Source organism: Podarcis muralis, chromosome 2 (genome assembly GCF_964188315.1).
Source record: "Podarcis muralis chromosome 2, rPodMur119.hap1.1, whole genome shotgun sequence".
NCBI classification, from domain to species: Eukaryota; Metazoa; Chordata; class Lepidosauria; order Squamata; family Lacertidae; genus Podarcis; species Podarcis muralis.
The window spans coordinates 33337624-33364758 of NC_135656.1; the positions used below are offsets into that span (position 1 = coordinate 33337624).

A 27135-nucleotide genomic window follows, 5' to 3' on the forward strand; every position below is an offset into this window, starting at 1 on the left:
GTAAAACACCAGTCTGGAGGGACCCCTAATTTTTCCCGTTGGGGCAGCTCTTTGTTCTCTAACATGTAACGTTGCTTCCGGTATTTGAAGAGTGCTATCATATCTCCATTCATGAGGCTGTCAGGACTAACAAGAAGTACCAAACTCCGTGCAACACTGGCAGCACAGCATGGCTCGAATGCTCAGCCCCCTCAGTGCCCCATGCTATCAGATTCTGGCAGGCAGTATGTCTCCATAGGCAAGTAACACTTAGAGATGGTTCGTGAGGATGGAATTAACATCAGCCCACCAACCTTGGCTGCAGGCCAGCAGGTAAGGCAGGTCTGGAAGACAATAGGAGATGGAACTTTCATATACCTGCTGGCAGGTCAGGTATGGTGACCCTCTCTGAATTCCTATCCTGGTCTAGGGTCACAGTATCCACCCTCCTTTCCACTGCCTCTCTGACTTTAACCCTAGATTAGAAGTTGTTCTTAGGATTGCTCTGCCCAGCCCCACCATGTAGACACCTATACACCATTTCCAGCTTTTCTTGTGGCTGATAATGCTGCAGAGATGCCAGCTGGCTCTGGACAGTGTGATATCTCACAGTGTCAAAGCAGAATATGCCACTTTTTCTCCTTCTGGACAGTGACAAAATTACACAGGGCTCTACCACACTCACTCACCATTAATATGACTATGTATACTGTAGGTTAGTTTAAAGCTACTCTTTCAGTTCTGGGCTTAAAAAGCATTTTAACTCAAGTTCCACAATTTGCGCAAACTAGTCACGAAAGGAGGGGCTGTGGCTCAGTGTTAGAGCCCCTGAATTGCATGAAAAATGACCTGGGTTCAATCTCCAGCTTCTCCATGTAGGGATAGGACGGTCCCGTCTCTGAAACTCTGGAGAGCCATTGCCAGTCAGTGAAGAAGATACTGAGCTGGCTAGATCACTGGTCTGACTTGGTCTAAGGCAGCTTCTCACATTAAGCAGAATATCCTCCAGAGGTTCAATGTACAAAAAAAAAATTATATAGGTTTTCAGGTTTGTTTACACCGGGTTTCCATTCTGTTATAATCAAGATTACATAAAGCAACAAGGCCTCTGGCACTGTTCCCTTTGCAGTTTAATGGCCTGTAAACAGCAAAACAGGAGTATATATATATATAGATTCAAGATACAGTTTTGTTTTCAGAACTCCCTTGTCGGAATTAATAGGAACAAATTCCTCCTTGGGTTCACCTGACCATTCAAGAGCCCCATGCAGTGAATCAAATAAAACTAGGGCCAGGTGCTCAGGGGGAAATGTCTAACAAGGTACCCATTGCTTTAGTGCATTGCAAGATCGCAATGGCTTTTCTGTTTGTTGCGGACAAAAAAATGGCTGCTGCTTAACACTTTTGTGGCATCCCATGAGGCTAGGCAGGGCCGGATTTATGTATTGGCTAAGTAGGCTGAAGCCTAGGGCCTCTAAATCTAGGGGGCCTCGCCAGCCCACACGCTCCCCAGCAGGCAGTCTCCCCTCTCCCAAAATTGCAATCCCAAAACTTCATTTGAGGGCAGGACAACTCGGGCCTCTAAATCTAGGGGACCTCGAGGTACCACTGTACTGCTATTTATTTTTTAATAACTCACTCCAAGACCCTTCCCTGTACTTTCTGCCACACACTTTATGTTTCAAAAGCAACTTGGGGATTCTGTTCCGGCATAAATAAATCTAATATGACATTGCTGTTTTGAGAACTCCAAATAACAACCTCCAACCAAACCACTGTAGTACATACAAAATGGCTCTGAAAGATTCTGTGTCCCAGTTCCTTAAATCGCTTACACTAGTATCATGGTTCTTGCTGGGATTTCACTGGGATGGCTAGTACGTTAATTTTTAATTCACTTATTAGAAATATGTATATACCCTCTTTAGTTTCACCAGCTTCTGAAGCAGGAAGTTGTCTCAGGAAAGGACTTGAGCTCCTGAAGACATGAGAAGGCTGGCAGGGCTTTCCCTTCCAATGACACCATCCTGATGGTTTCATGAAGATGTTAAACAAGATGAGGGACAAGATGAAACTCTGTGGAACTCACTAAGCCAAATGCCATGGTGTCAAACAGTAAGCCACTATCACCACCTGAAACCTACTCTCCAAGGTGGATTAGAACCACTATAAAACAGTGCCTTCAATTCCTATCTCTGCTGGCACATAGCATGCAGTGGCCAATCGTATTGAAAGCTGGTAAGAGAGTCAGCAGAACCAATAGGGATGTTCCTACTCCTGTCCAGCTTCTGGGATAGCATAAACGCCAACATTTTTCTGATGGAAATAGGGACATCCTGTTCAACAACAACAACAATTTTATTATTTATATACCACCCATCTGACTGGGTTGCCCCAGCTACTCTGGGTGGCTTCCAACATATATAAAAAACACAACAAAACATTAAATATCAATGTTTAATGTCTTCTAAAGGTTGTATAGTTACTTATCTCTTTGGCTCAGGCATCACATAGCTCCATACCTGCCAACATTTCTCCTATGAAAACAGGGAAGTCCTGAGGAAAAGCGGGAGATTCCAGGATCAAATCTGAAACCGATACGGCTTCTTTAAACCCAGGACTGTCACTGGAAAATAGGGGCACTTGGAGGGTCTGGGGTAGATCATCCATCAGGACAGTCTTGGATCCCCAAAGCAGTCAGAAACCATATTGAAACAGATTGAGATGATTAGTATCAGGCTGAAGAAATACCTGGAATTGAATCACTCTCACTTCTGAGGTATGCTTGGGGGTATGTAAAACAAAGGCCTAATCATAGTAGTGGTTTATGACATCACTCACTCCGAGCTCAGGAACAATGAGTCCTCATGAACCACCAGGTGTCGGCTGAAATATCTGTCTTCCATCAACTTCTGAAGTGATCAAAGCCAGGCTTGCAGTAAAAAGGGACAAAAATGGGTGGGACAAAAATGCTCCCAGAGAACACCTGCGGTGTCAAAGTGCCTCAAAAGTTATCATGGAGCTCTATGATTGAGATAATACAGGACAACGGTGAGTTAGAACTTCTGGAAATAATGTGATGTTGATGGTATCCTTTATTATTGTGTGAACTGGTAGCTGCTAGATCCAGGCTTCAGGCCAGATTCTTCCCTTCAAATGTGGGTCCCTTTCCTACTTGCCAGCAGAGCACTCCCACTGCACATTCATTTGCTGTCTGTCTCCTTCTGAGTCCATACAAGGCAAAAGGATGTTCCATCTCATTCTGGTAATTGCCTGTGTGCTTGGAGAGTGGAGGCAAATAGACAGTGACTTTAGGCCTGGAGGAGGAGCAGGCCTTGGAGCAGGCCCCTTGCATGGTTGAGACGAGGGTTGCACTGTGGTCTAAACTGCAGAGCCTCTTGGGCTTGCCGATCAGAAGATTGGTGGTTTGAATCCCCGCGACGGGGTGAGCTCCTATTGCTCTGTCCCAGCTCCTGCCTGCCTAGCAGTTTGAAAGCACACCAGTGCAAGTAGATAAATAGGTACCGCTGCGGCCGGAAGATAAATGGTGTTTCTGTGTGCTCTGGTTTCCATCACCAGAAGCAGTTTAGTCATGCTGGCCACATGACCTGGAAAGCTGTCTGTGGACAAACGCCGGCTCCCTTGGCCTGAAAGCGAGATGAGCGCCACAAACCCAGCCTTTGACTGGACTTAATTCTCCAGGGGTCCTTTACGTTTACCTTGTAGGGTTTGGAAAGTGTCTGACAATGCTGAATCCTGACTAGTCCAGCATCTTGTTCCCACAGTGCACAACAGTGGGCGAATGTTTTCTTATATTGAAGACGGTTGGACTAGATGACCCTTGTGGTCCCTTCCAACTCTACAATTCTATGATTCTAAGCTGGACCTATGTTTTCACCTTGCACAATGTGCTAACATACGGTAACTGGAAGGGGAAATGCTGCAAGAGTGGTCATTTTAATACCAGGGAACAGTTTAGTGTGGTCCAATACAGTGGTACCTATAGTTACAAACTGAATTCGTTCTTAACCTGAAACTGTGAACTAGAGGCGTGCTTTCGCTAATGGGGCCTCCTGCTGCCTCTGCACCGCCGGCACACGATTTCCGTTCTCATCCTGGGGCAAAGTTCTCAACTCGAGGTAACTCTTCCAGGTTAGCGGAGTTTGTAACCCGAAGCGTTTGTAACCTGAGGCGTTTGTAGCTCGAGGTACCACTGTAGTTCAGTAAGGCTATTTTTGCCCACAAGTCATACCAAGCAACAGAGTCGTCCACAAACTTTTCAGATTTGTAAAGTTCCTGAATGGAATTGACATGGGCTTGAAAGTTTTGTTATTCCGCCCCCCCCCCTCCGGGTCCAGCTCCATGGATTTTTCTCTCACCCTCTGTGCAAGTTTATCTCCCACTCTTGCCCTTATAGTAGACAAAAACATGTTTAATAAGCACATGGTTCAAGTTTGGCCCTAAGTGGACATAAGATTTCTGCCTTAGGGTGCTGCCAGAAGGGGGTTTATTGTAGGATATCTGCTTCTCTAGTATACATTGTTTTTGCAGAGTCCATACAACAGTGCATGTCCTGTAACTTTTAACACCATTCAAAGTTTGTTTTGTTCTTGTTTTGTCCCGGTTTTGTTGTGCTGCAGCACAATAACATTGCTGTTAAACAGATAAAAAGTTGACTTACCAACAAAGTAACATACTCCTCTGCCTAGTGATGGGCTTTCCTCTGCTTTCCTCTTTTTAGGAATTGGGAAGCCTGTCCGGTCCACGATGCCAAGAAGCTCCGTCCACCAGGTCATAGCTGGAGCCCAATGATCCTTATCCATAAAAGCCGTTTTGAAATATCCTTTTCCAACTCTTGGCATGAAGTGGTTCCAAGGGTGGAGCTATGCTGATGAAGGGGTGGGGCTATGTAAATATGCCCCCCCCCCCGTGGCTCTTGTGTTCTGCGCTGAACAAAGTACAGTGGTACCTCGAGTTACAGGTGCTTCAGGTTACAGACGCTTCAGGTTACAGACTCCGCTAACCCAGAAATAGTACCTTGGGTTAAGAACTTTTGCTTCAGGATGAGAACAGAAATCGTGCGGTGGCAGTGGGAGGCCACATTAGCTAAAGTGGTACCTCAGGTTAAGAACAGTTTTAGGTTAAGAACAGACCTCCAGAACGAATTAAGTTCTTAACCCGAGCTACCACTGTAGATAGGCTGCAAATCTGCAACAGCCTTGAGGAGGCAAAATTTTACCCTCAGCCTAGACACCAGGGATTTTGACTGCTTTGGAACAGTCACAGTAGCTTTTTACTTCCCTCCATGAAAGCAGATGGCTATCAATTTCTCCTATGGGGGAAAAATAAAACATTGCACTTGGAAACAATCTGGCAGAGGGTGCAAAATCCACCTTCCAATCCTAGCTCTGAATGGCCTGCCTTCCTACCTGCATGTATGGAATGCATAATTCTTTTTACCTAGCTGTGCCTGCAATCATGCCCAAGAATTATTTTCCTGTGATAGGCACACACTTGTTAACCCATCTACTGCCTCCCTGCTTGCATCAAGCCTTGCCTGTTTTGAGAAACCAGAGGACTGGTTGGTATTCTGTAACTTTCCCAGCCTGCTTTGTTTTAAGCTTCTTTGGCTTCTACCAGCTTGATTTGTATTTATATCCAGGCATGGTAGTTACCGCATGAATGCATATTAATTATACACAAACGACAAATGCTCTTTACACATCGTCCCTCTTTTCTGCTGCTGCACCTTGTCCCATCCCAGAACCTGGAAGGAATTCTGGGAGCTGCTGCTCTTCAGAAATCATGTGCCACACAGGAAGACATACTCACTGGCAACATTTACAGTTTTCCTCCACACATACCCTCCCCATCCAAATGATGAATGTCGCTTTCTAAAAAAAATAAACAGAAGTGAGTTCTGCAACATGCGGTGAAACATCGCACAAGGATAGCAGAGGCATGTTTTCATTTTTAAGTATGGCTGGCTCTACTGAATGACTCAGGTCTCAGTGAAGAATTTGTGTTGTTGCTGAAGAATGTCCAATTTGGAGCTTACGGAACCACAGGTTCAAGCAGAGCGAGTAAGGAAAAGCTTACCATCCAGGAATAGGCAGCGGCATTCTGAAATATTTACAGCGCTGGGCCATGCAGGCCGTTCCCCTGCACAGAGTGCCAGACCAAGGGACCACAAAAAATAATAGTAATAAAAGCCTATATTTATACGGGTACCTACTCAAAGTTAGGGGGGCACCAAATTTTGTCCTTTCCCAGGGCGCCATATTACCAAAGTCCGCCCTTGTATATTTGTTAGAAGGGGGGAAATGCCTACGAGTGGTCTTGTACTTTGGTATAAGAATTATACAATACGATACAATAATCTTTATTGTCATTGTCCCATACAGAACAACGAAATTGAAAAAATCTACACCAGACATTCAAAAACCAACAAGCCTGCTATCCCAGCTATCCCAGCCTGGTTAGCCCCCTAAAAACTCTGATACCCCATAATTAAATACAATATATTCCCATAGAGACTACCTTACACTGCGTTTAAAGCCAAAATCACATTTGAATAGAAACTGTTTCTCAGGCTGCTAGTCCTAGTCTTTATAACCCTGTACCTTCTTCCAGAAGGCAGAAGGTGAAAGAGATCATTTCCAGGGTGCGCACTATCCTGCACTATCTCTGCAGCTTTCTTATGGCACCTGGAAGCATAGATTTGATCCAAGGTGGGAAGAGTACACCCAATTATTCTCTCCGCAGTCTTTACAACCCTGGACAGCATTGTTTTACCTGACCATTCTGAGGCATGTGGCCATAGCAAAGGCTAAGGTTGTGTACACACTATAACTTTAAAGCACATTAAAAAGCACCTTCTTTCCATCAAAGAATTCTGGACACTGTAGTTTGCCCTTCAAAGAGTTAAACTCAGCAACCCTTAAGAGACCAGAAATCCCAGAATTCTTTGAGGGAAAGAAGGTACTTCCAATGTGGTTGTGTGTGGGGAATGTGATCTGCTTGTGTGATGGGACTGCAGTCATCCACATCCCTTCGATCTTCTCTGAAAGGATGGGGGAACCTCCAGAACAGGTTTAAGTGGGGCAAAGCAGAATGGAGAGGGAAGTCTCAATGTGTGCATGCATGCACCACTTAGGGCTACACTGAATTCTTCCCATAAGTGTGTTTCCCAGACATGTGTCTAATTAAGGGAAATCTATTTCTGACAATAAGATTGCTTTGCTTCTTTCCTGTAGTAGTCTTAGTGTTTTAATATTTTTCGTCCTCAGATTCCTCGTGTAACTTACCCATGTTCTCCTTCAGAGTGGAGAACGTTCCAGCCCGTGGTCACCTTTGTCCAGCCCAGAATAGTTGAGCAGCCTGATGCAGCTAGCTTGAAGAAGCAATGCCCATATCGGAAGAAGCTGGAAAAGCAGAAGAAAAAGGCCCTGAAGAAAAGGTAAGATATAGGACACTGAGTTTCTAAGTCTACAAGCCTGACTTGAAGTAATAAATGAATACTCCTTTAAGCGAAATCTCCAAGCGTAAAGGATTCAGGCTATTCTATGCTGGTGCTAACACTGGTGTTAAACTGACTGTATAGGGTTGCCTGGTCCAAACAAAATCAAAGCAGATCAAACAATACTGCAAATTCAAGCAAGAGTGCAAATGCAGAAACAATGCAAAATACACAATTTAAAGCAACACCATCACATTTTCTGGCCCTTACTCAAGAAATATACTTGAGGAAAGATATCCGGTAAACATATTTGCAAGATATTGGCAAAACAAAATGGAAGTTCTCTCTTAGACCAACTTGATTGTCTTATAAATGTAAGTTAACAGAATAATGAAAGGAACAAGCCCACAAAAGAAAATAATCTTAACTTCTTTGGACAGGGAGTTTCACATACAGCCGTGTTTGTCTGCTTCCTCCAGTATCCAGTAGGTGGTAATAGCATATCACAGATTGTTCATCTTTGTCTACCGAGTCAATCTGAGACTTTTTAGGTGCTAATATTGCCCTTTAGCAGAGCAAATTGAACTGTCTGTGTGGGACTCACTTCACTGATTTCATCCGCCTTTTGGATTCAGCTGGCCTCTCAGACATGAATAGCAATGGAACAAAATTTTATTATTTAATGCACCAAAATTTTATTATTTAATGCACCAAATACACCGGTGTGTGTGTGTGATTCACATACAAGTATATTGTATGTGTTTTTCAGAGTTAAATTTCATATGTTCAGTATTGCCCAGGTGTTTGCACGCCACTTGTGTTGGTTTTTTATACAAACTCTCATGTCTCATCAGCTTGGGAAATGAACAGTTACATACCAGACCCTCCAAGTGTCCCTATTTTCCAGGGACGTCCCTGATTTAGAGAAGCCATCCCCCTTTCTGATTTCATCCTGGAATGTCCCACTTTTTCTTAGGATGTCCCTCTTTTCATTGGTGAAATGGAAAATAGGGACACTTGGAGGGTCTACAGTTATTGCAGTGCCTACTTGCCTTTAGGGCTAATCGACGCGGTGGTTTGCATGTGCTGGCATGCAATGGTTGTTATTTACTACATTTTGAAATAATAATAATAATTTTTATTATTTCTACCCTGCCCATCTGGTTGGGTTTCCCTAGCCACTCTGGGTGGCTTCCAGCACATATAAAAACACAGTGCTTTTTTTCTTAAAGAAATGTTTAGGGGTACTCTCATTTTCCTACTCATATTGAAATACTGCCCCTCAGTGAGGCCAAACTTAGATTCACAAAATGTTTAGGGGTATGCCCTGCGTACCCCCCAGAAAAAAAGCACCGTAAAAACATAATAAAATGAAAACATCCCAATACAGGGCTGCCTTCAGGTGTCTTCTAAAAGTTGTGCAGATCTTTATCTCCTTGACATCTGATGGGAGGGTGTTCCACAGGGAGGGTGCCACTGCCAAGAAGGCCCTCTGGCTGGTTAATGATTAATACATCCTCCTTCCTCTTCCAGGGATATATTTCTGTCTGTCCCATGTGCAGTTTGCATGACATGAACATCAGAGTTACCCCACGTTTTGAGAATCTTCTGCCTTCGTAGTACAATCAAAGTAATGAAAAAACTGCATCTCCCCTGGGTAATTGAAGGACTTTCTTGTACAGTGTGGATTTCTATTGCACTAGATTCCTTTGCTTGTTTTTATTCCTGCAGTGCTAACACTCTCAGCAAGTGCATTAACCAAATTTTAAACAGCCCATCACGGTGTCTTTTCTTCTGCTCAGGTCTGACTTTTCCCTCTCCAAGTATGTCAAGTTAGCGAGGATTAAAGAGAAAGAGAACTTCACGGAGAAGGAAAATTTGAATCCAGAAAGGCTCAAGGTCAGAAGCCAAAGGTTGTGATTTGCAACAGGGACATCTGCCAAGAATGGATTTAAGAATTAATTGTAGATTAATTGTTGCATGCTTTTTACTCATGGATCAGGGCAGGGATGAGAAAAGTTTTGTTGTGTGTGCCTCACGGCCAGTTTGAAATATGTAAATTGGCAAGCATGGAGGAGGCCCATTCTGTATCCCATTCAGATGGACACATGGTGCAATTTATATTGTTTTATGGGTATGGGGAGCTCTTCTTGTTTTCTTCATACTCTTATCTGTAAAGAAGGCTCTTTTTGTGAAGGCTGAATTTATTTACATGGCTCACTACTGTTGAACAGTGGAAAAGATAGATGAAGGACACAGCTCTGTTGGATTCACAGCTCTTTATTATAGCAGTTAGAACTGCTCCTGGAATCAGACTGACTGCAGCCTAGCTGGCTGCTTTATATAATACAGTGGTGCCCCGCAAGACGAATGCCTCGCAAGACGAAAAACCCGCAAGACGAAAGGGTTTTCCGTCGCGGAGGCGCTTCGCAAGACGAAGTTCCCTATGGGCTTGCTTCGCAAGACGAAAACGTCTTGCGAGTCTCGCCATTCCCCCCCCCCCGCTTTTCCCTCCCTTTTTCAAAGCCGCTAAGCCGTTAATAGGCTTTTAACAGCTTAGCCACTAAGCCCGCTAAGCCGCTAATAGCGCTAAATCGCTAATAGTGCTAATCCTCTTAGCCGCCAATGGGGTTGCTTCGCAAGACGAAAAAACCGCTAGACGAAAAGAATCGCGGAACGGATTCTTTTCGTCTTGCGAGGCACCACTGTACTAAGTAACTTGAAACAGTAACAACTCACAAGTAGCTAACCAATCAGGAGCGACAGTTTTCAATCCTTCACTTACATACTGGTGGCCCTGAGTGAGAACAGCAACTAATTTTAATACATAACAACTACTGTCAGTGGGACTTGACTACCTATCACTAAGACAGCCTTTTTATTTATTTTCTACCATCGCAACAATCCTATGGATTATGAAGTATCGCTATTACTTCCATTTTACAGGTGCGGGACTGAGGCAAAGATTAATGTCACACAATGAATCCATGACAGAGGTGTACTCACTCACTCTCTATCTCCCTAACTGGCACTAGAAGATAATCAGTTAAAACTCACTGGCCTTAGTGGGACTTAACGGTGTGGCTAGCCAGGCAAAGCAAGCTGGCAAAAGCTTTTTAGCACCGTTTACAAGAGAGCTGTAATACATCATAGGAATTTTAACACTTTTAATACAGCTCTCTCTCTCTCTCTCTCTCTCTCTCTCTCTCTCTCTCTCTGTGTGTGTGTGTGTGTGTGTAATTTTTATTTTGTGTGCTTGCAGGCTCTCATAAACTATTTAGATTCTCCCGTGGAACTTGAGCAACTCTATGCAGCTCAGGTAAAGTTAAGACTTCTTATCTGGTTTTTTTTTCGAGCTCGGCAAAGCCTTTCGAAAGGCTTGTTGTTGTTGTTGTTCTCCCCTTCCAGATTTCCTTTAATATATGAGCACTATCTGCTTTTAAAAGAAACACATCAAAAAGCAACAAAGCTAAGATTATCAGAATTTTAAAACCGTTCCAAGATTCCAGGTCAGAAATCATACTGTAGATTAAGTCCTTTTACTGGTTAAACTTTGGAACTGACTGATGAGGGCCACCAGCTTGGATGACTTTAAAAGAGAATTAGATAAATTCGTGCAGGATAAGGCAACCAAGGGCTGCTAGCCATCATGGCTGTCTCCACAGTCAGACGCAGTATGCTTCTGTGTATCAGTTGCTGGAAAGTGCGGGCAGGGAGATTGGTCATGTTCTCAGGTCTGGCTTGCAGGTTTCCCATGAGCATCTCTTCGAGAACAGGTTGCTGGACAAGATGGGTCATTGGCCTGATCCAGCAAGCCCTTCCTTTTTACATTAGCGGTAAGGAATTACAGTGGTACCTCGATTCTCGAACGTAATCTGTTCCAGAAGACCGTTTGACTTCCGAAATGTTCGAAAACTGAGGCACAAAGGGCTGGCTGCAAGTTCAGTTGGAAAAATTGGAAAACATGCAGTGGAAGCCGTTTGACTTCCGAGGCTCGCTCAAAAATGGAAGCAATTACTTCCGGGTTTTCGGCGTTCGAAAATTGAAATGTTCGGCTTCCAAGACACTCGAAAACGGAGGTACCACTGTATTTCCCATGGAAAGACACTGCGGTCCCATGTAAAAATTCAGATCCATGTGCCTATCAAATGTGTAGACCTTCTAGGAAAGGGCCATTGCTCATTGATAACAAATCTTCAGAAGCTCCCAAGTTCAGTCCCTCTCATCTCCAGGAAAGACTCGGAATGTCTCCTCTTTGAAACCCCAGAAAACCTCTGCCAATCAGTATAGAAAATACTGAGCTACATGGACCAGTGGTCCAACTCATTATAAAGCAGATTCCTAGTAACCTTTTTCCTGCTATACAGAGTTCTGCGTATGCGTACCTTAGGGATGCTTATTTACGGTATTTGTTCTGGGTCAAGTTCGGAAAACCGGTTTGGAGGAATACAGAGGTGGCAAAGACCATTATTGGGGAAGCAAGGACCTTCATCTATTGGCCATGTTTGTGTGTTACACTAAATTGTCAGCGTAGGCGTGGTAACATCTGGTAAAGCCACTGCTAATTGTGTGTTTGCTTCTTTAAATTCTGTTAAGCTATAGAAGTATATATATACTTCTATATATATATGCCTTGCCGACAAAGATCCGTATAGTAAAAGCTATGGTTTTCACAGTAGTGATGTATGGAAGTGAAAGCTGGACTATAAAGAAGGCTGATCGCCGAAGAATTGATGCTTTTGAATTATGGTGCTGGAGGAGACTCTTGAGAGTCCCATGGACTGCAAGAAGATCAAACCTATCCATTCTTAAGGAAATCAGCCCTGAGTGCTCACTGGAAGGACAGATCGTGAAGCTGAGGCTCCAATACTTTGGCCACCTCATGAGAAGAGAAGACTCCCTGGAAAAGACCCTGATGTTGGGAAAGATGGAGGGCACAAGGAGAAGGGGACGACAGAGGATGAGATGGTCGGATAGTGTTCGCGAAGCTACCAGCATGAGTTTGACCAAACTGCGGGAGGCAGTGGAAGACAGAAGTGCCTGGCGTGCTCTGGTCCATGGGGTCACAAAGAGTCAGACACGACTAAACGACTAAACAACAACAACAACAAGCTATAGAAGTGACACAGCAGAAATAGAGCAAAGGTTTGGCTGGCCTCTAGACTCTCTGCCCATGTTGTGCTTCCCCAGAAGTCCTTTCAGCTAAAGCAGGAAACTTCGAAGTGGCGACTTGCCTTACCTTGCACCTGTTCCAGGTGGATGGGAACAGCTCAACTTGTTTATGGTAGGGGCAATAGTGTTGGAAAACGCCCTGGGGGTGTCTCTGCAGCCCCAAACTCCAAGCATCCTCTGGTATGCACAGCTCTGGAAAAGGCATTACCCTTCTTCTCCAGTGTGCTTCAGTGACATATATCAAATGATATATGCACACTAATCTAGCATAACACAGCAAGAAGCATGAGACATCGTAGAGCTCATCTATGTATTTATTCACACACTATGTACAGGCAAAGGATTCATGGCGTCTTCTTTCTCCAGCTCTGAGAGGAAACAGGCTTAATTCGTTCCGGAGGTCCGTTCTTAACCTGAAACTGTTCTTAACCTGAAGCATCACTTTAGCTAATGGGGCCTCTTGCTGCTGCCGCGCTGCCAGAGCACGATTTCTGTTCTCATCCTGAAGCAAAGTTCTTAACCCGAGGTAATATTTCTGGGTTAGTGGAGTCTGTAACCTGAAGCGTCTGTAACCTGAGGTACCACTGTAGTGGGTGATGAATGCCTTTTGTTCGAAGATGTGGTGGACCAGAGAAAGCAATCGAGTGTGGGTCAGCTGTGTGCCTTTTCAAAGCCTCTCCAGAAAGCAGTCTTGTAGTTTGTAGTGCATTTATATTTTTCAAGGCAGAAACAAATCTCTCTGCAGTTTCCCGCAGGAATTGGGAGAAGCCACCCTTGTGATTATTCTGATTTCTCTGCCTGTCTTCCTAGGCCCTTGGACAACTCGGGGTTGCTGAGGAATCTGTCACATCTGCACTTTTTAATACTGTAAGTAGAATCCCCATGGACTGTTGCCATCTTGTGATGGGCATTTCCAGACTTTTCTAACTAGATACTAAATGGGGCATTTGGCTAGTGCTGGTATGAATCTCCCTCATACTCAGTAGCATCTGGGAGGGAGGAGTGTGATGGGAACGGGATATCATTGTGTGACACCTCCCCCTTGCCAGTTCACTAACTGTCACATGCAGGAGCAGCGAATTCTTGAATGTGGTAGCATCTCATTAGGCATTTCCTTTAACAGCTGTTTCTGGGGATACACATGGGGAGATGTGGGTCAGTGGCAGCCCTGCATCTCCTGTAACATCTAGTTAGGTAAAGGTAAAGGGACTCCTGACCGTTAGGTCCAGTCGCGGACGACTCTGAGGTTGCGGCGCTCATCTCACTTTACTGGCTGTGGACAGCATGACTAAGTCGCTTCTGGCGAACCAGAGCAGTGCACGGAAACGCCGTTTACCTTCCCGCCGGAGCGGTACCTATTTATCCACTTGCACTTTGATGTGCTTTCGAACTGCTAGGTTGACAGGAGCAGGGACCGAGCAACAGGAGCTCACCCCGTCACGGGGATTCAAACCGCCGACCTTCTGATCAGCAAGCCCTAGGCTCAGTGGTTTAACCCACAGCGCCACCCACGTCCCACCCTTCTAAGTCATCATATCTCACTGTTTGGCAATGGCATAGCCCACAAGGGAAATGGGTATGTGTGTGACTCTTCTGAGGTTAAATATAGAGCCCCTTGTAACTGTGGTCTGGAGCAAGACTCGCTGTAGTTATTACTGGGGAAAGTTTCCCTGTCATATTAAGAACTTGTTGGGGCTGGAGGGAATTTGCCTTATCATGCAGCATGACTTAATTAATTTATAGGTATTTGCTTTTCACGTGCCTCCTCTGTGCTTATGCTATATATACAATCTTGGATTGAGCTGTGGCCTGGTGAGTGGGCAGGCAGGGTGCTTGGCTTTGGTCTTTCGAACCCTTCCACTTCCATTCTGTGCCCCTGTGATATGCTTAGATATTCATGCATGTATAAGTAAGTGGTTTCCAGCTGGCCTGCCATGAGTACTTATTCTCTCAGTTCCAGGAATGCAACAGCTTGCCTTTGCAGTATGAAGCAGCCCGGTCGCTGGCTTTGCTAGGTGAGTGACATTTCGCCTCTGATCATTATCCACACAACACAAGATCGTTCAGCACAGTTTGAAGCCAACTTGTTTGGACAGCCATAGTTAGCGCTGACCATGCCCCGGTTTGGACAGAAAAACAAACCAGAGTTAGATGGACTTGAGCTCTTTTCTTCCTTCTTCCTTCTGGGGTGGCTAATTTTCTATTATTACTCACAGAGGAATGCTCCCTGGTGCATTTATAGCAATCCTCGTGTATTATAGGCCTTGTCACATGCAAGCAGAGGAGGGTTTTTTCCTCCCTCTCAGCTTTCTTTTGCACATTCCACGCTTGTGGCAGAATTGTAAAAGGTGACTTCCGGTCCCCTCTGTTACAGGGATATAACCATTTGAGATTCCTGTGTGGCCTGATATTTCAGATGACTTTCTGTTGGAGTTGAATGTTTTGATTGCTCAGAACCCCCGGCCAATTTTTTTAGACACACGTGGACTTTGATTGAATTGGAGACTTCTATTTCCTGATGGACTTCAGAGTGAGATTAAGGAAGGAATCCTTGGACTGGGAGCAAGTCCAACCGAAATCAGTAGAATTTGTTTTCAGATAAACACACAGGCTGCAAATTGCCCAGTGATCTTTTTCAGAATGCCTTTGAAGACTGAAATCACATCTGTAAGCAAGATTTGAGCCAAGGCTCAGCCTTACAAACTTCTTTTGGATACCGCAGCTCAGCCTGGAATATCTGAAGTATTAATAACCAATCATAATAATAAGCAGCCTACTTTCACTTTTTGTTTGCTAAAGAGTATCAGCATCCGTCCTCTCAAGCTGGCAGGCAGGTGTGGGTTTGGTATTTCTGTTTTTAAAGGGGGAAAGAAATATTCTGTCTAGAATATATATCCTCAGAATTGTTTTGCCTTGTAATGTGCTCAGTGGCGTAGCGTGGGTTGTCAGCACCCGGGGCAAGGCAAGTAATTTGCGCCCCCTAACCCGTAGATTTCCGCCCCCAACCCGTGGATTTGCGCCCCCTAACCCCCAGATGTTGCGCCCGGTGCGGCCGGCCCCCCCTGCACCCCCACGCTACGCCACTGAATGTGCTTCCCCTCCATTGTCACTGAACTCTTGCGCTTGAATTTATTTGTTTATCTTTGCTCTAATTGTATTTTTATTGCTTTGCGTTTTTATTTTGAATATGTTTATGTATGCCCGCAGAGAACTTCAGTTAAGGGGTAATTAAATAAAACTTCCTGGGAGTTTTGCTTTCCCCTTTGATCACTGCCTCTTGATTCTCTGGAGCAGGTTGCCTAGATACCTCTGTAGTGAAAATGCTAATTAGACACCTAAAGGATGCGAGTCTGAATCGGAGAGAAGATACACTGAGTGCGCTGAAGGTATCCCTGCAGGCATGGTCAATGACACCTGAACTTGAGGTAATATGTGGGGCTGTATTACAGATAGACATGTGCTCTGCCCGTTTCTTCTCTTTCTGGGCCTATTTAAACAGCTTTCAGATCACTGTTGCACCTAATGCAGCTGCTCTCTTCCCCTAGTGGTATTGGATAGGTGCCCGGTCCAGTTTAATCCGAAATCTGCGACGGTTGGTGAACCTGCAAGATCCCATGGACAGCGTGTCATTCGACGCAGCCCTTTGCTTAGGGTACCTGGACAAGTATAATCCAATCGCACAAGAGACCATGTTCATGTGCTTGTCCCAGGACGACTATCAGAGGAAAATTCAGGTGGGGCTGTTACATAAATGGACAGGGAGATCTGAGTTGTGCTTTGTGGTCTGAATGCCTCTGTGAAGTGAGTCCCTGAGAAATATTTGCCCCAGGACAATCACAGGGGAAAGGAGAAAGAAAACTTGTTGTGCATTCTGCCTTCTCACAGGGCAGGGGGCGAAGCTGCAGTTATTGCTCATTCCCCCTGTTTAAGAGAATATAAAAATGCACATTTATCAGCCACCTTCCCCAGTTTCCTTCCCTTTTCCTTAGCTAGTCATGGCCCTGAGATGGGAGAAATCTGCTATGCATAGGAATAGCCATAATCAAGAACATTTAGCTCAGATCTGTACTGTGGCTGCACCCAATAGTGGATGAAGACCTTTGCGCAAACTGAACTAGTCAAGGCATTGGGAGACACAGGGCTCAATCTCCCTTAAACTACAGCAACAGAGATAAAAGCAGCTATGGCACAGAAGTTGGTGTGAGAGGAGAGAATCAGATTTAGGCTGTAGAGCAGTGTTTCCCAGCCCTGGGTCTCCAGCTGTTTGTGGACTACAACTCCCATCATCCCTAGCAAGCAAGATCAGTGGTCAGGGATGATGGGAATTGTAGACTGAAAAAAAAGCTGGAGACCCAAGTTTGGGAAACACTGCTGTAGAGCTATGGTGAAGCTTTTTCTAATACCTCATTGACCGTATATCATTTGTTTGTACATTTGCACATTCTCCATGGAAGCTAGAAGCTTACTTTTTAAAACCTGGTTTGTTTGTTTTTCTAAAGAAAAGGCAAGAAGAAAAAGACACAACTTTAGGATTCAGTTGAAAGGATTTAAACTGTAGAAGATCATATTCCTAATACACCGTTGGGAGAAAAGTTGGGCAATTGCATTAAGTTGTTTTGGGATCTCCTTTCCTACAGTTTGTCAGGAGTTCAGGTTCAGGGACTGTCGTATTATTTTAATGCTACCTTTAATATTATTTAGTTAAACGAGACTTCTTGGCATGAAGCCCAAATTGTCTTCCTCTCCACACACCTTACCCCACTTTGAACACATGATCTCTCTCCTTCCATGTCTTCCTCTACTAGGCTTTGGTCATGCTGGTAAAGCAAATGGCCATAGTGGACCCTGTAGTTATCAAAACTGTTATTGACCAGCTTCAGCGTTCTCCTTTGTACAAGGTGAGCAAATTTTGTTCTGTAGAACCCTTTCTGTGGCGTATTGAGCCAGTATCTCAATTTTGGCTGAATTTCGCTCCCACTCTTTCGTTCGTCCATGGATCCAAAAATTTGCTTACTATTTTCTCTCTACATGCTTTTTCATGCATGAATTTGGCTGAATAGGTCCTTTGCTGGTATATAGATTTGTCTGAGCTTCTCTCTGTTTAGCTATCCTACAAAATGATTCTATTTATCTATATTTACTCAGAAATAAGTTCCTGTGGTTCAGGGGTCAGCAACCTTTTTTCAGCCATGGGCCGGTCTACCTTCCCTCAGACCATGTGGTGGGCCGGACTATATTTTGGGAAAAAAATATGAACGAATTCCTATGCCCCAGAAATAACCCAGAGATGCATTTTAAATAAAAGGACACATTTTACTCATGTAAAAACACGCTGATTCCCAGACTGTCTGTGGGCCGGATTGAGAAGGTGATTGGGCCGCATCCAGCCCATGGGCCTTAGGTTGCCTACCCCTGCTGTGGGTTCAATGGGAACCCTTCCCAAGGGTCTATGCTTCAGGGATTATGTCTGGAACTTGTTTTTCCTGCACAGTTCTGGATCATTTGAAATAATAATCTCAATGGAATGGCCTCAGAAATGTGTGTGTTATCTCTACTGAAATGTCAGGGGACAGGGGCAATGCTGCTGCTATCACAAAAGCAACAAATATATCACAATATATATAAAGCACAAGCTTTTCTGGGCTAGAGTCTTACTTCATCCATAACACATGTGTTAGTTTTTAAGTTAAGTTACAAGACCTTATGGTTTTTGCTACAACATACTAACATCACTACCCTTGTGGGGGCTGCTGGAATGTCATTTTGAGGCAGATTTAAGCCAGGGATGGGAAACGGTTGGCCCTCCAGATGTTCAGCTCCCATCAGCCTCAACAGCACGACCAATGGTCAAGGATTACGGCAGCTGTAGTCTAAAAACATCTGGAGGGACGCCACAGACTTCTCAACCCTGAGACACCATGCCTCTATTTTTCCAGAAACTGCTCAGTTCTACATCTAGAAGCCTTGCTGCTGCTGTTATAATGGGATCTGTGCAACTTCACTTGCTGTTAGTACATGAGGATTTGTCCAAGGCACCAAGCATGTTTGCATTCTCCAGTTCTTTAGGCTAGTGCTTCTCCCAGAACTCCTTGAACATGATTTCCTTTTTAAACAACAACAACAACAACAACAAAGGGGCATATTTAGCCTAAGAGAATCCCCGCTGAACTTGAAATCACCTTCCTAGAATGTTATGGGAACAGCCCAAGATACATGATTGAATCAAGGGTTTGCATTTGATGCCGCAAGAATTGTGATCTATGCAAAGTGCAGAAATCAGCTAAGGCCACCATCTTTATGCACCCTCAATTAGAGATTTGTCTCTGAGAACAATCAGGTTTGTTTCTTAGAACAATATGCATGTGATTGGGTTACAAGTATTGTATTATTTTTTTCAAGGACTTCCTGCCACTGGATTTCCCTTTTTCCATTGTTCCATTCGTTCATGTTCTCAGTAGTTTAAAAGTTTTGTCTGTGTTGCGGATGCAGCTTGAGAAGAAGAGGTGGTGTGGGGAAACTGTCTTTAGAGTTAACGGGCTAGAAGGAAAACATAAATAAGAAAGCAGATTTTTATTTCTTATATAAGCACAAAGTAACATGGATCTTAGGGACGCGGGTGGCACTGTGGGTTAAACCACAGAGCCTAGGACTTGCCGATCAGAAGGTCGGCAGTTCGAATCCCTGTGACGGGGTGAGCTCCTGTTGCTCAGTCCCTGCTCCTGCCAACCTAGCAGTTTGAAAGCACATCAAAGTGCAAGTAGATAAATAAGTACCGCTCTGGCGGGAAGGTAAACGGCGTTTCCGTGCGCTGCTCTGGTTCGCCAGAAGCGACTTAGTCATGCTGGCCACACAACCCGGAAGCTGTACGCCGGCTCTCTTGGCCAATAAAGCGAGATGAGCGCCGCAACCCCAGAGTCGGTCACGACTGGACCTAATGGTCAGGGGTCCCTTTACCTTTACCTAACATGGATCTTCCTTCCTTTGACGATGCATGCCTTTGGACCGGCATCCTGAACCAAAGCTTTTAGCTTTACCTATATCCTATGACGTTTATTTTGTTTACCTCTTTAAGTTTCTTCTTCTTCTTCTTTGTGTTTTGTAAGCTTTGAAAACCAGTAAACCATAACTAGAAAAGAAGTGGTGGGGACTGGTGAATAGTGGAAGAAAGAGTGGCAGTCCTACTGGGGCAGAATGAAGAGCAGGTTGAAGGGACAGTCTGTTGAAATATCACAAGCACATGATGTTTGTTAAATGGATAGTTTATGTTCTCTTTTTTGCCTCTTTACCCTCAGCATCGCGTTGACGCTGCAAGACTGCTGGCCACCATAGGGCTCGAAATCATCCAAGAGGAAGGCTTGGAGGAGGAAGTGTTCAATGTGCTTCTGGAGAAGTTGTCTGAGGAACCTTTTCTGGTGATGTTGAACTTTTCAAAGCTGTCCCTTTGGTTTTTCAGTTTTGTGAACTAGGCTTTATAGTACAGTTCTGCCTTGCCTTTTAAAATACCCAAATTCTCTGGTTCTCCATCATGTCCTATTCAATTCAGATGCCATCAGTGCCTAAGCAACGGATGTCAAAAATGTACTCACCTCAGCTTAACCACAGCTTATGTTTTTTAATCATATGGAAGCTAGTTTGAGGGCAAGTGCATCACACACAAGTATTTCTCAAGAAACTACAAGATACATATGGATTGTGGCTAACAATGTGTACTCTGCTTCAAATACTAGTGGTGGAAGCACACTGGGGTTGAAGTAAACAGCAATGTGTACACAGCCTGAGTTATCCACAGAATTCAAACTGAGAAACTATGGTTAATGGTGTTGGTTCAAGGAAACAATGGGTATAAAAGCAGAATTCCTAGATGCCAATATCAGGTTTGTGTCTCATCCTTCACCCAGGTTGTGAGGCAGGCTGTTGCCTCAACTGTTGAAGAACTGAACATAAAGAAGCGAGTCTGGGACATAGTGGAGAAGTAAGCTGCAAGATAAGGCAACGATTCAATGTATATTCCATTTTTTTCCTTCAGTGAGAGAGACCCTAAAGGTGGCTGCAACTTTCACACTTCTCAACTGCAGGGGTCAAACTGCAGAAAGTGCCACCTGGTGTGAGGCTGTGTTCACCCCGTAAAAGTACATTTCCCCCCTCCCAAAAACCCCGGGAACTGGCTTTTTGTTAAGGGTTCTGGAAATTGTAGCTCTCCGTGTACTAAACTACAGTTCCCAGGATTCTGGAAGGGGGTGCTTTAATTGTATTGTGTGTATGCAACCTGGGTGCAAAAGGAGCTATAGGGCTGCACCTGCCCACACACTTTACAGAACCCAGCATTTGAACCATAATTTCATGGACTAAAATCCACATTCTTAAGGCTCATGAAATCTTGTATTGTCTTAAGCTGCATACAGAGGATTATTAGAGAGTTTTTTAAAAAATATTATAACCAAGTTACTGCAGGACTTATACACCTTTAAAGGCAATTCCTAGTGGGAAGGAGCAGCAGCGGAGCAAGCTGAGAGGGCGCCTGGGACGGCGCACATGCCCTGTGCCCAGGGGCGGGGCCAGCCGATCTGGGGCAGGACAGTCTGCGGGGCCTCTGAGCAGTCTGTCTGGTTCCTCCCACTCAGCCGCCCTACCACTGAGGGGAGGCAGTGAGTGGCTGTTTGGGGCAGAACGGAGCCGGTGGGCACCCAAGCCACCGCGTTACTCCCAGGAGAGACACGTGGCTCTGGCGTGCTGCAGGCCCCGGAGTGAGTGTCGCCCGGCATTTTGTCACCCCCCTCAGTGGTAACACCCAGGGCAGCCCGCCCCCCCCCGCCCCCCTTCCCCCGCCCCTGGGAAGGAGAGGTAGACGCTAAGAGACAGAGCGAGTCCCATTCAGAGTCAGAGGAGGAATCTCCCTGAAGGAGGAGAGGCATGGATTGTGCAGACCACTGGCTTATTGGGGGAAACAAAAATCCTTGGCTGAGCTGCTGGAGTAGGCCGCAAAGTGGTTTAAACAATATTGTAGAGCTATCGTTTCTTCAGCATACACTCTTTTTAAAAAAAAAAATAAATAAATCTTGACCCAGCTGTGGTCTCTGCTCAAACTAGTTTAGCAGCTTTTTGTAGTGTTTTAATCTAGAAAAAAAGCCAAAACTACCCTACTGAAGCATGATCTGAATATTGCAGCCGATGATGATGATGGTGATGGTGATGATGATATTTATACCATGATCATCCAGCTGGGTTTCCCCAGCCACTCTGGGCAGCTCCCAACAGAATATTAAAAACAGAATAAAACTTCAAACATTAAAAACTTCCCTAAACAGGGCTGCCTTCAGATGCCTTCTAAATGTCAGATAGTTGTTTATTCTCTTGACATCTGATGGGAGAGCGTATCACAGTGCGGGCGTCACTACTGATAAGGCCTTCTGCCTGGTTCCATATAACTTCACTTCTTGTAGTAAGGGAACCGCCATAAAGCCCTCGGAGCTGGACCTCAGTGTCTGGGCTGAACGAGGGGGGTGGAGATGCTCCTTCAGGTATACTGTCCCAAGCTCCCTTTTGCATCTTATAACCTCTTGTGTTAACCATGCGTCACAGCAGACTCCTAGAGCACATTTATTAAACAGACTGGTCCCGAGGCTTACTTGCACAGAACTGAAGTGGTGGAGGGGAACCTCACAACCCGCCTACAGAAATCCCACCACATCTGCCGAACTGCAGGAAGAGTGATGACTACATTCAACTTCCTTTCAACCCATGACACATGAAATTTGGCAAGACATTGGTGTGAACCCGCACTCTAGTTACATAACATATTCCGGATTGGAGTCCCGTGGCTGCTTTTTCAGCTCAAACATGCTTTTAAGAAAATAGGTTTACAGTAGTACCTCAGGTTAAGAACTTAATTCGTTCTGGAGGTCCGTTCTTAATCTGAAACTGTTCTGAGGTACCACTTTAGCTAATGGGGCCTCCTGCTGCCGCCGCACCGCAACTGCACGATATCTGTTCTCATCCTGAAGCAAAGTTCTTAACCCGAGGTACTATTTCTGGGTTAGCGGAGTCTGTAACCTGAAGCGTCTGTAACCCGAAGTACCACTGTATTGCAATGTGTGATTTTGCCATATAGTGAAGCTCTGTGAAAGGATGGGTGGTTTGCCACATATGTGCTCCTGAGGCAAATTAAAAATAGAGGAGGGGAAGTACTGATTTTTCTGTTAGGGATTGAAATATACTAGGCCAGAGGCTACTTGCAATCTCGTCATCTTTGCTCCATGGGAAGAGGCTGCTGCAATGCGGAATTAGGGGAAAAAACCAAACAGATCAAACAGGACTCTTTAAGGCAGCAACAAGGCTCTGCCCTCACCCATTATATTTGCAGAGTTACTGGGGTTGCTGTCTTAACCCCACATATTTAGGATTAAGCCCCATTGAATTCAATAGGATTTACATCTGAGCAGGCATGTGGCTTATCCACACTTCCTCTTGTGTCTCAGCTGCTTCCCTCCCCTGCTTTTTAGCGCTCAACTGGAGCAGGCAGCAATTTGGGTTTCCCCCAGATTGTCATTTGTTCCCACCTATTGTTAAAGAGTGAGTTTTCCCTGGGAAAGGAGAATGGCAAGGGGAAAACTGCTCGGAACCCATGCTTCCTAGGCATGGCACAAGCAGAAGTGTGAACAAGCCCATGGCGAGGTTTGCACTGTAAACTACTGCTGTTCACAGGATCAGAATCATAGAGCTTGAAGGGACCATGAGGGTCATCTAGTCCAACCCCCTGCAATGCGGGAATCTTTTTGCCCAACGTGGGGGCTCGAACCCAAGACCCTGAGATTAAGTTGAGTCAAGGCTAGTGCAAAGGAAGCCATGAAATAGGACACTTGTTGCTGTTGTCCCTCGCCCAAACCGCCCCCCCCAAACATCCATCTGTACACAGCTTTGTAACCTGATCCTATGCATGTTTACTGAGAACGAAACCTCACTAATTCATTCCCAAATAAGTGCACTTTGAACTGCAGTCTTGTTCTCTGGCATCTCTCATCCAGGTATGGGGAAGTTTGCATCAGGAGGATATAGCTTTGGTTGAACTGAGAAGGGCATATTTGAAAAGGGTTCTTTCAAATTGTTGAGAAATAATATCACAGTGGAACCAATATCTCTTTTTTTTGGGGGGGGGGGAATCGCATGGATATGAACATTTTTCTTCTTCTCCTCTGAAATGTCAGCAAATGCCTCCTTTTTTGTCCATAGGCAGCTAAGGGATGACAAAGATGAGATGCGAAAGAAGGCTGTGATTGCATTAGTAAGTCACACTTCATGTTTAGTCACATAGCCTTGGAGCTGTCAGCTTGCAATCACAAAATGTGCATTATGATGATGATGATGATGATGATGATGATGCAAGCAGTGCTTTTTTCAGGGGGTACTCAAGGGTACGCAATACGGGCGCCTCTTTTTGTTGTTGTTAAAAAGTGTGGCACTTACTGTAACAACTTCATGGTGAACGCTGGCACCTATTTTTCTAGGGGGCAAAAGCACTGTCTGCAAGGATACATAGATTGGTGCTCAACTGGATAAACTCTGCTGATGGAAGATATCCACCAGCTGAATAAGAAGGAAGGCTGTTTCCAGCAATTCCTCCTCTCCCCCATTGCATCCCCCATCCGCAGGAGAGGATTTGGAACCTTCCAGGGGGGTTGCCAAAAATCACCTCCCCCTCCCCACACTACTGACTTCCAACAGCGAAGAGACACAAATCAGATATTGCCCATAGTAGGTTGCATGCTTGCCTTTGGGATTAAACTGTTACGACAATTCCAGAGCCCCAGAATGTCTTCACTACTCACCTGAAGGCCAAGGTGAAAGACTGGCTGGACTTCCCAAGGGAGGAAAGTCCATAACCATCACATTCCTAATGTTCAGTTTCAGTTTCAGTTTCTGTTAATTGGTTCTCTGGGAAACTTGCAGATTCTGGCTTCTCACAATTAACTCAAGGTGGTGTCAATTTACTCTTGGCAGAAAGCCCAGGTCTGCTTGACCTAGAAACTACTCACTCTGATTGGTTAACGACCAGCACTCTGCTCTGTTATCAAGGGATTGCTAGCTCAGTTTGAGGTGAGGTGTTGTTAGGAGTAGAAGTGCTGTGTATGGTTTTGAGAGAGAGAAAGAGAGAGGGTTTATTTTGCTTTGTTTTGTATGCAGAAACTCTGCTGGTTTTATTTTTTCTTTTTAATAAATCCTGTAAATAGTTCTTCTGAGTCTAGCTGACTTGTCATTACTGCCGCAACTAGCTTCTTCGCTGTGCAGGAAAACTCTGCTACGTTTGGGCTAAAGCCAATAGGGCTATGCCTGACACTTCAAAGTTCCATGAGGTTATGGGCATTGTGCTGCCAGCCTGAGTTGCGGTGGTGTCAGCATCAACGGCGTTGGTTCCAGTAGTTCCAGAAGTTGTTGTTCTCTGGCTGGTTCCTGACCGTGGTGAGCTGGTGACGCAGCGGACACAAGGACAACAGCTGCAGCGTGTGAGTGCTGGGTGCTGTGGTTCCTGTTCTCTCTCTCGGTGGTCGTGAGTAGCTGGTTCTGGGTTCCAGGGACATCGCTCTCAAGATGGCCTCACAACCAGTTCAGATGGCTTTTGAGCGTCTGAATGACTCCAATTACTTGCTGTGGTCGGAACGCATGCAGGCAGTGCTGCAGAGGGATCGTCTCTGGCAAGTGGTGAGTAAGTTTCCTGCGAAGCCTGACGATGAAGACCTCGATAAAGACCAAAGAGCAAGGGCCACAATTGTCTTGGGGCTGGAAGATTCCCAGTTGCCGTATGTGAGGGGAATCAAGACAGCTAGAGGTGTGTGGCAAGCACTTAAAGAACTCCATGTGCGTGAGACAGCGGTTTCCAAGCTGTTCATTCGCAAGGCATTGTACAAGGCAATGTTACAGCCTGGGGTTACAATGCAGGAACACCTACACAGTTTACAGTTAAAGTTTACTGCGCTACAGGAAAGAGACTGTGCGTTAGACCAGCAGGAGAAGGTGGCTATTATTTTGAGTTCTCTCCCGGAAAGCTGGGATAATTTAGTTTTGTCTCTAGAAGGTATGCAGGAGCATGATTTATCAGTCAGTTACGTTACTGGGCGTTTGATTGAAGAATGGCAGAAGAGGCAAGAAAGGTCGTTGGCTGCAGAGGCTTCTACAGGCGGGCGGTTTGGAAGGAATTCTCATGCCGTGCCAGAGGTGAAGCAAGAGCAGCGTGCCGGTGAGGAGTCAGCATTTGCTGTTAGGCGTTGTTTCCGATGTGGGTCTTCAGCGCATCTAAAACGACAATGTCCGGAGTTGGTCAAGTCTCAGTTGCCGGTGCAGGAGCAGAGACGAGATCAGCAGCAGCAGCAGCGTAAAAAGAAATTCTTCAAACGAAAGCAGTCGGCTCAGCTGGTGACCGGCGAGGTCAAGATTGCTGATGAGAAACAAGCGGTCTGGGTGATCGATTTGGGAGCATCTCGCCACATCGTGAATTCAGATGAATTGTTTGTTTCCAAGAACTCAGCACAGCGCAGCCAGGTGGCTCTAGCAGATGGAAGTACTTCCGAAGTGATTTCGGGGGGTGCAGTTTTTGTTCCTTGTCTTCGTGAATGCTTGCAAAATGTACTTTGTGTGCCGTCATTAAGGAGCAATCTGATGTCTGTAGATTGTTTGCTAAAAGCTGGGTTTAAAGTGCATTTTGAAGGAGACAGTTGCATTATTAAGAAGGCTGGTGAGATTTTAGGCACTGCTAAGTCAGAGGGAGGCTTGTTTTGGCTTAAAGCAGGATCTCAAGTTGCAGCAGTAGTCAGTAAATCTCAGCCTGCAGTGAATAACAAAGCTATACATGACAACTGTGTGCACTTATTGCATAGGAAAATGGGGCATGCTTGCTGGAAAAGTGTACTAAAAATGTCTGAATTGGCTGATGGGGGTAATTTAAAGAGTTGTAACAAGTACCTTGATTGTAATGTTTGTAAAAAGGTTAAAACCCACAGAGTCTCTTACCCCAGAAGTGACAGAGTTAGTGAGTCACCGCTACAGCTGGTTCACATGGACGTAATTGGTCCATTTGCTGTAAGCAGGGGTGGATCGCGCTTTTCACTAACAATTGTGGATGACGCCACGCGTTACTCCTGGGTTTTTCCCATGAAGAATAAGGGTGACGTGTTCACTAAGTTTAAAGGCTGGGTGGCATCTGTGGAAAGATTTCTGTCCATTAAACTTAAAAGGATTCAGACGGACAGAGGTGGTGAATTTATGTCAAATGCCTTTAAAGATTGGTTACAAAAGCGTGGCATTGGGCATAGAAAAACGAACGTTTTTCCCCCAGAGGAGAATGGCGTTGCAGAGCGAAAAAACAGATCTTTACAAGATATGATGTTTGCCATGCTTGACGATGCTGATTTGCCCATGTCTTATTGGGGGGAGAGCATGCTCACCGCGTGTTATCTCCAAAACAGGCTCTTTCATCAAACAATAGGTACAACCCCGTACTTTAAATTGTTTCAGAAAAAACCCAAAATTGACCATTT

At 45.0% G+C, this 27135-nt stretch overlaps 1 protein-coding gene across 1 annotated transcript in view; it reads left to right on the plus strand.

Annotated features, from left to right (window-relative positions):
• Positions 1–255: 255 nt before the first annotated feature.
• Positions 256–27135, plus strand: part of HEATR9 (HEAT repeat containing 9) — a 32418-nt gene continuing 5538 nt past the window's right edge. The window contains exons 1-12 of the mRNA XM_077923462.1: positions 256–312; positions 7269–7438; positions 9241–9337; positions 10701–10757; positions 13421–13477; positions 14565–14625; positions 15905–16035; positions 16156–16344; positions 17416–17508; positions 19903–20022; positions 20509–20582; positions 23837–23888. Of these exons, the coding sequence (XP_077779588.1) occupies positions 256–312; positions 7269–7438; positions 9241–9337; positions 10701–10757; positions 13421–13477; positions 14565–14625; positions 15905–16035; positions 16156–16344; positions 17416–17508; positions 19903–20022; positions 20509–20582; positions 23837–23888 (1158 nt within the window). The remainder of the gene's footprint in view (positions 313–7268; positions 7439–9240; positions 9338–10700; positions 10758–13420; positions 13478–14564; positions 14626–15904; positions 16036–16155; positions 16345–17415; positions 17509–19902; positions 20023–20508; positions 20583–23836; positions 23889–27135) is intronic.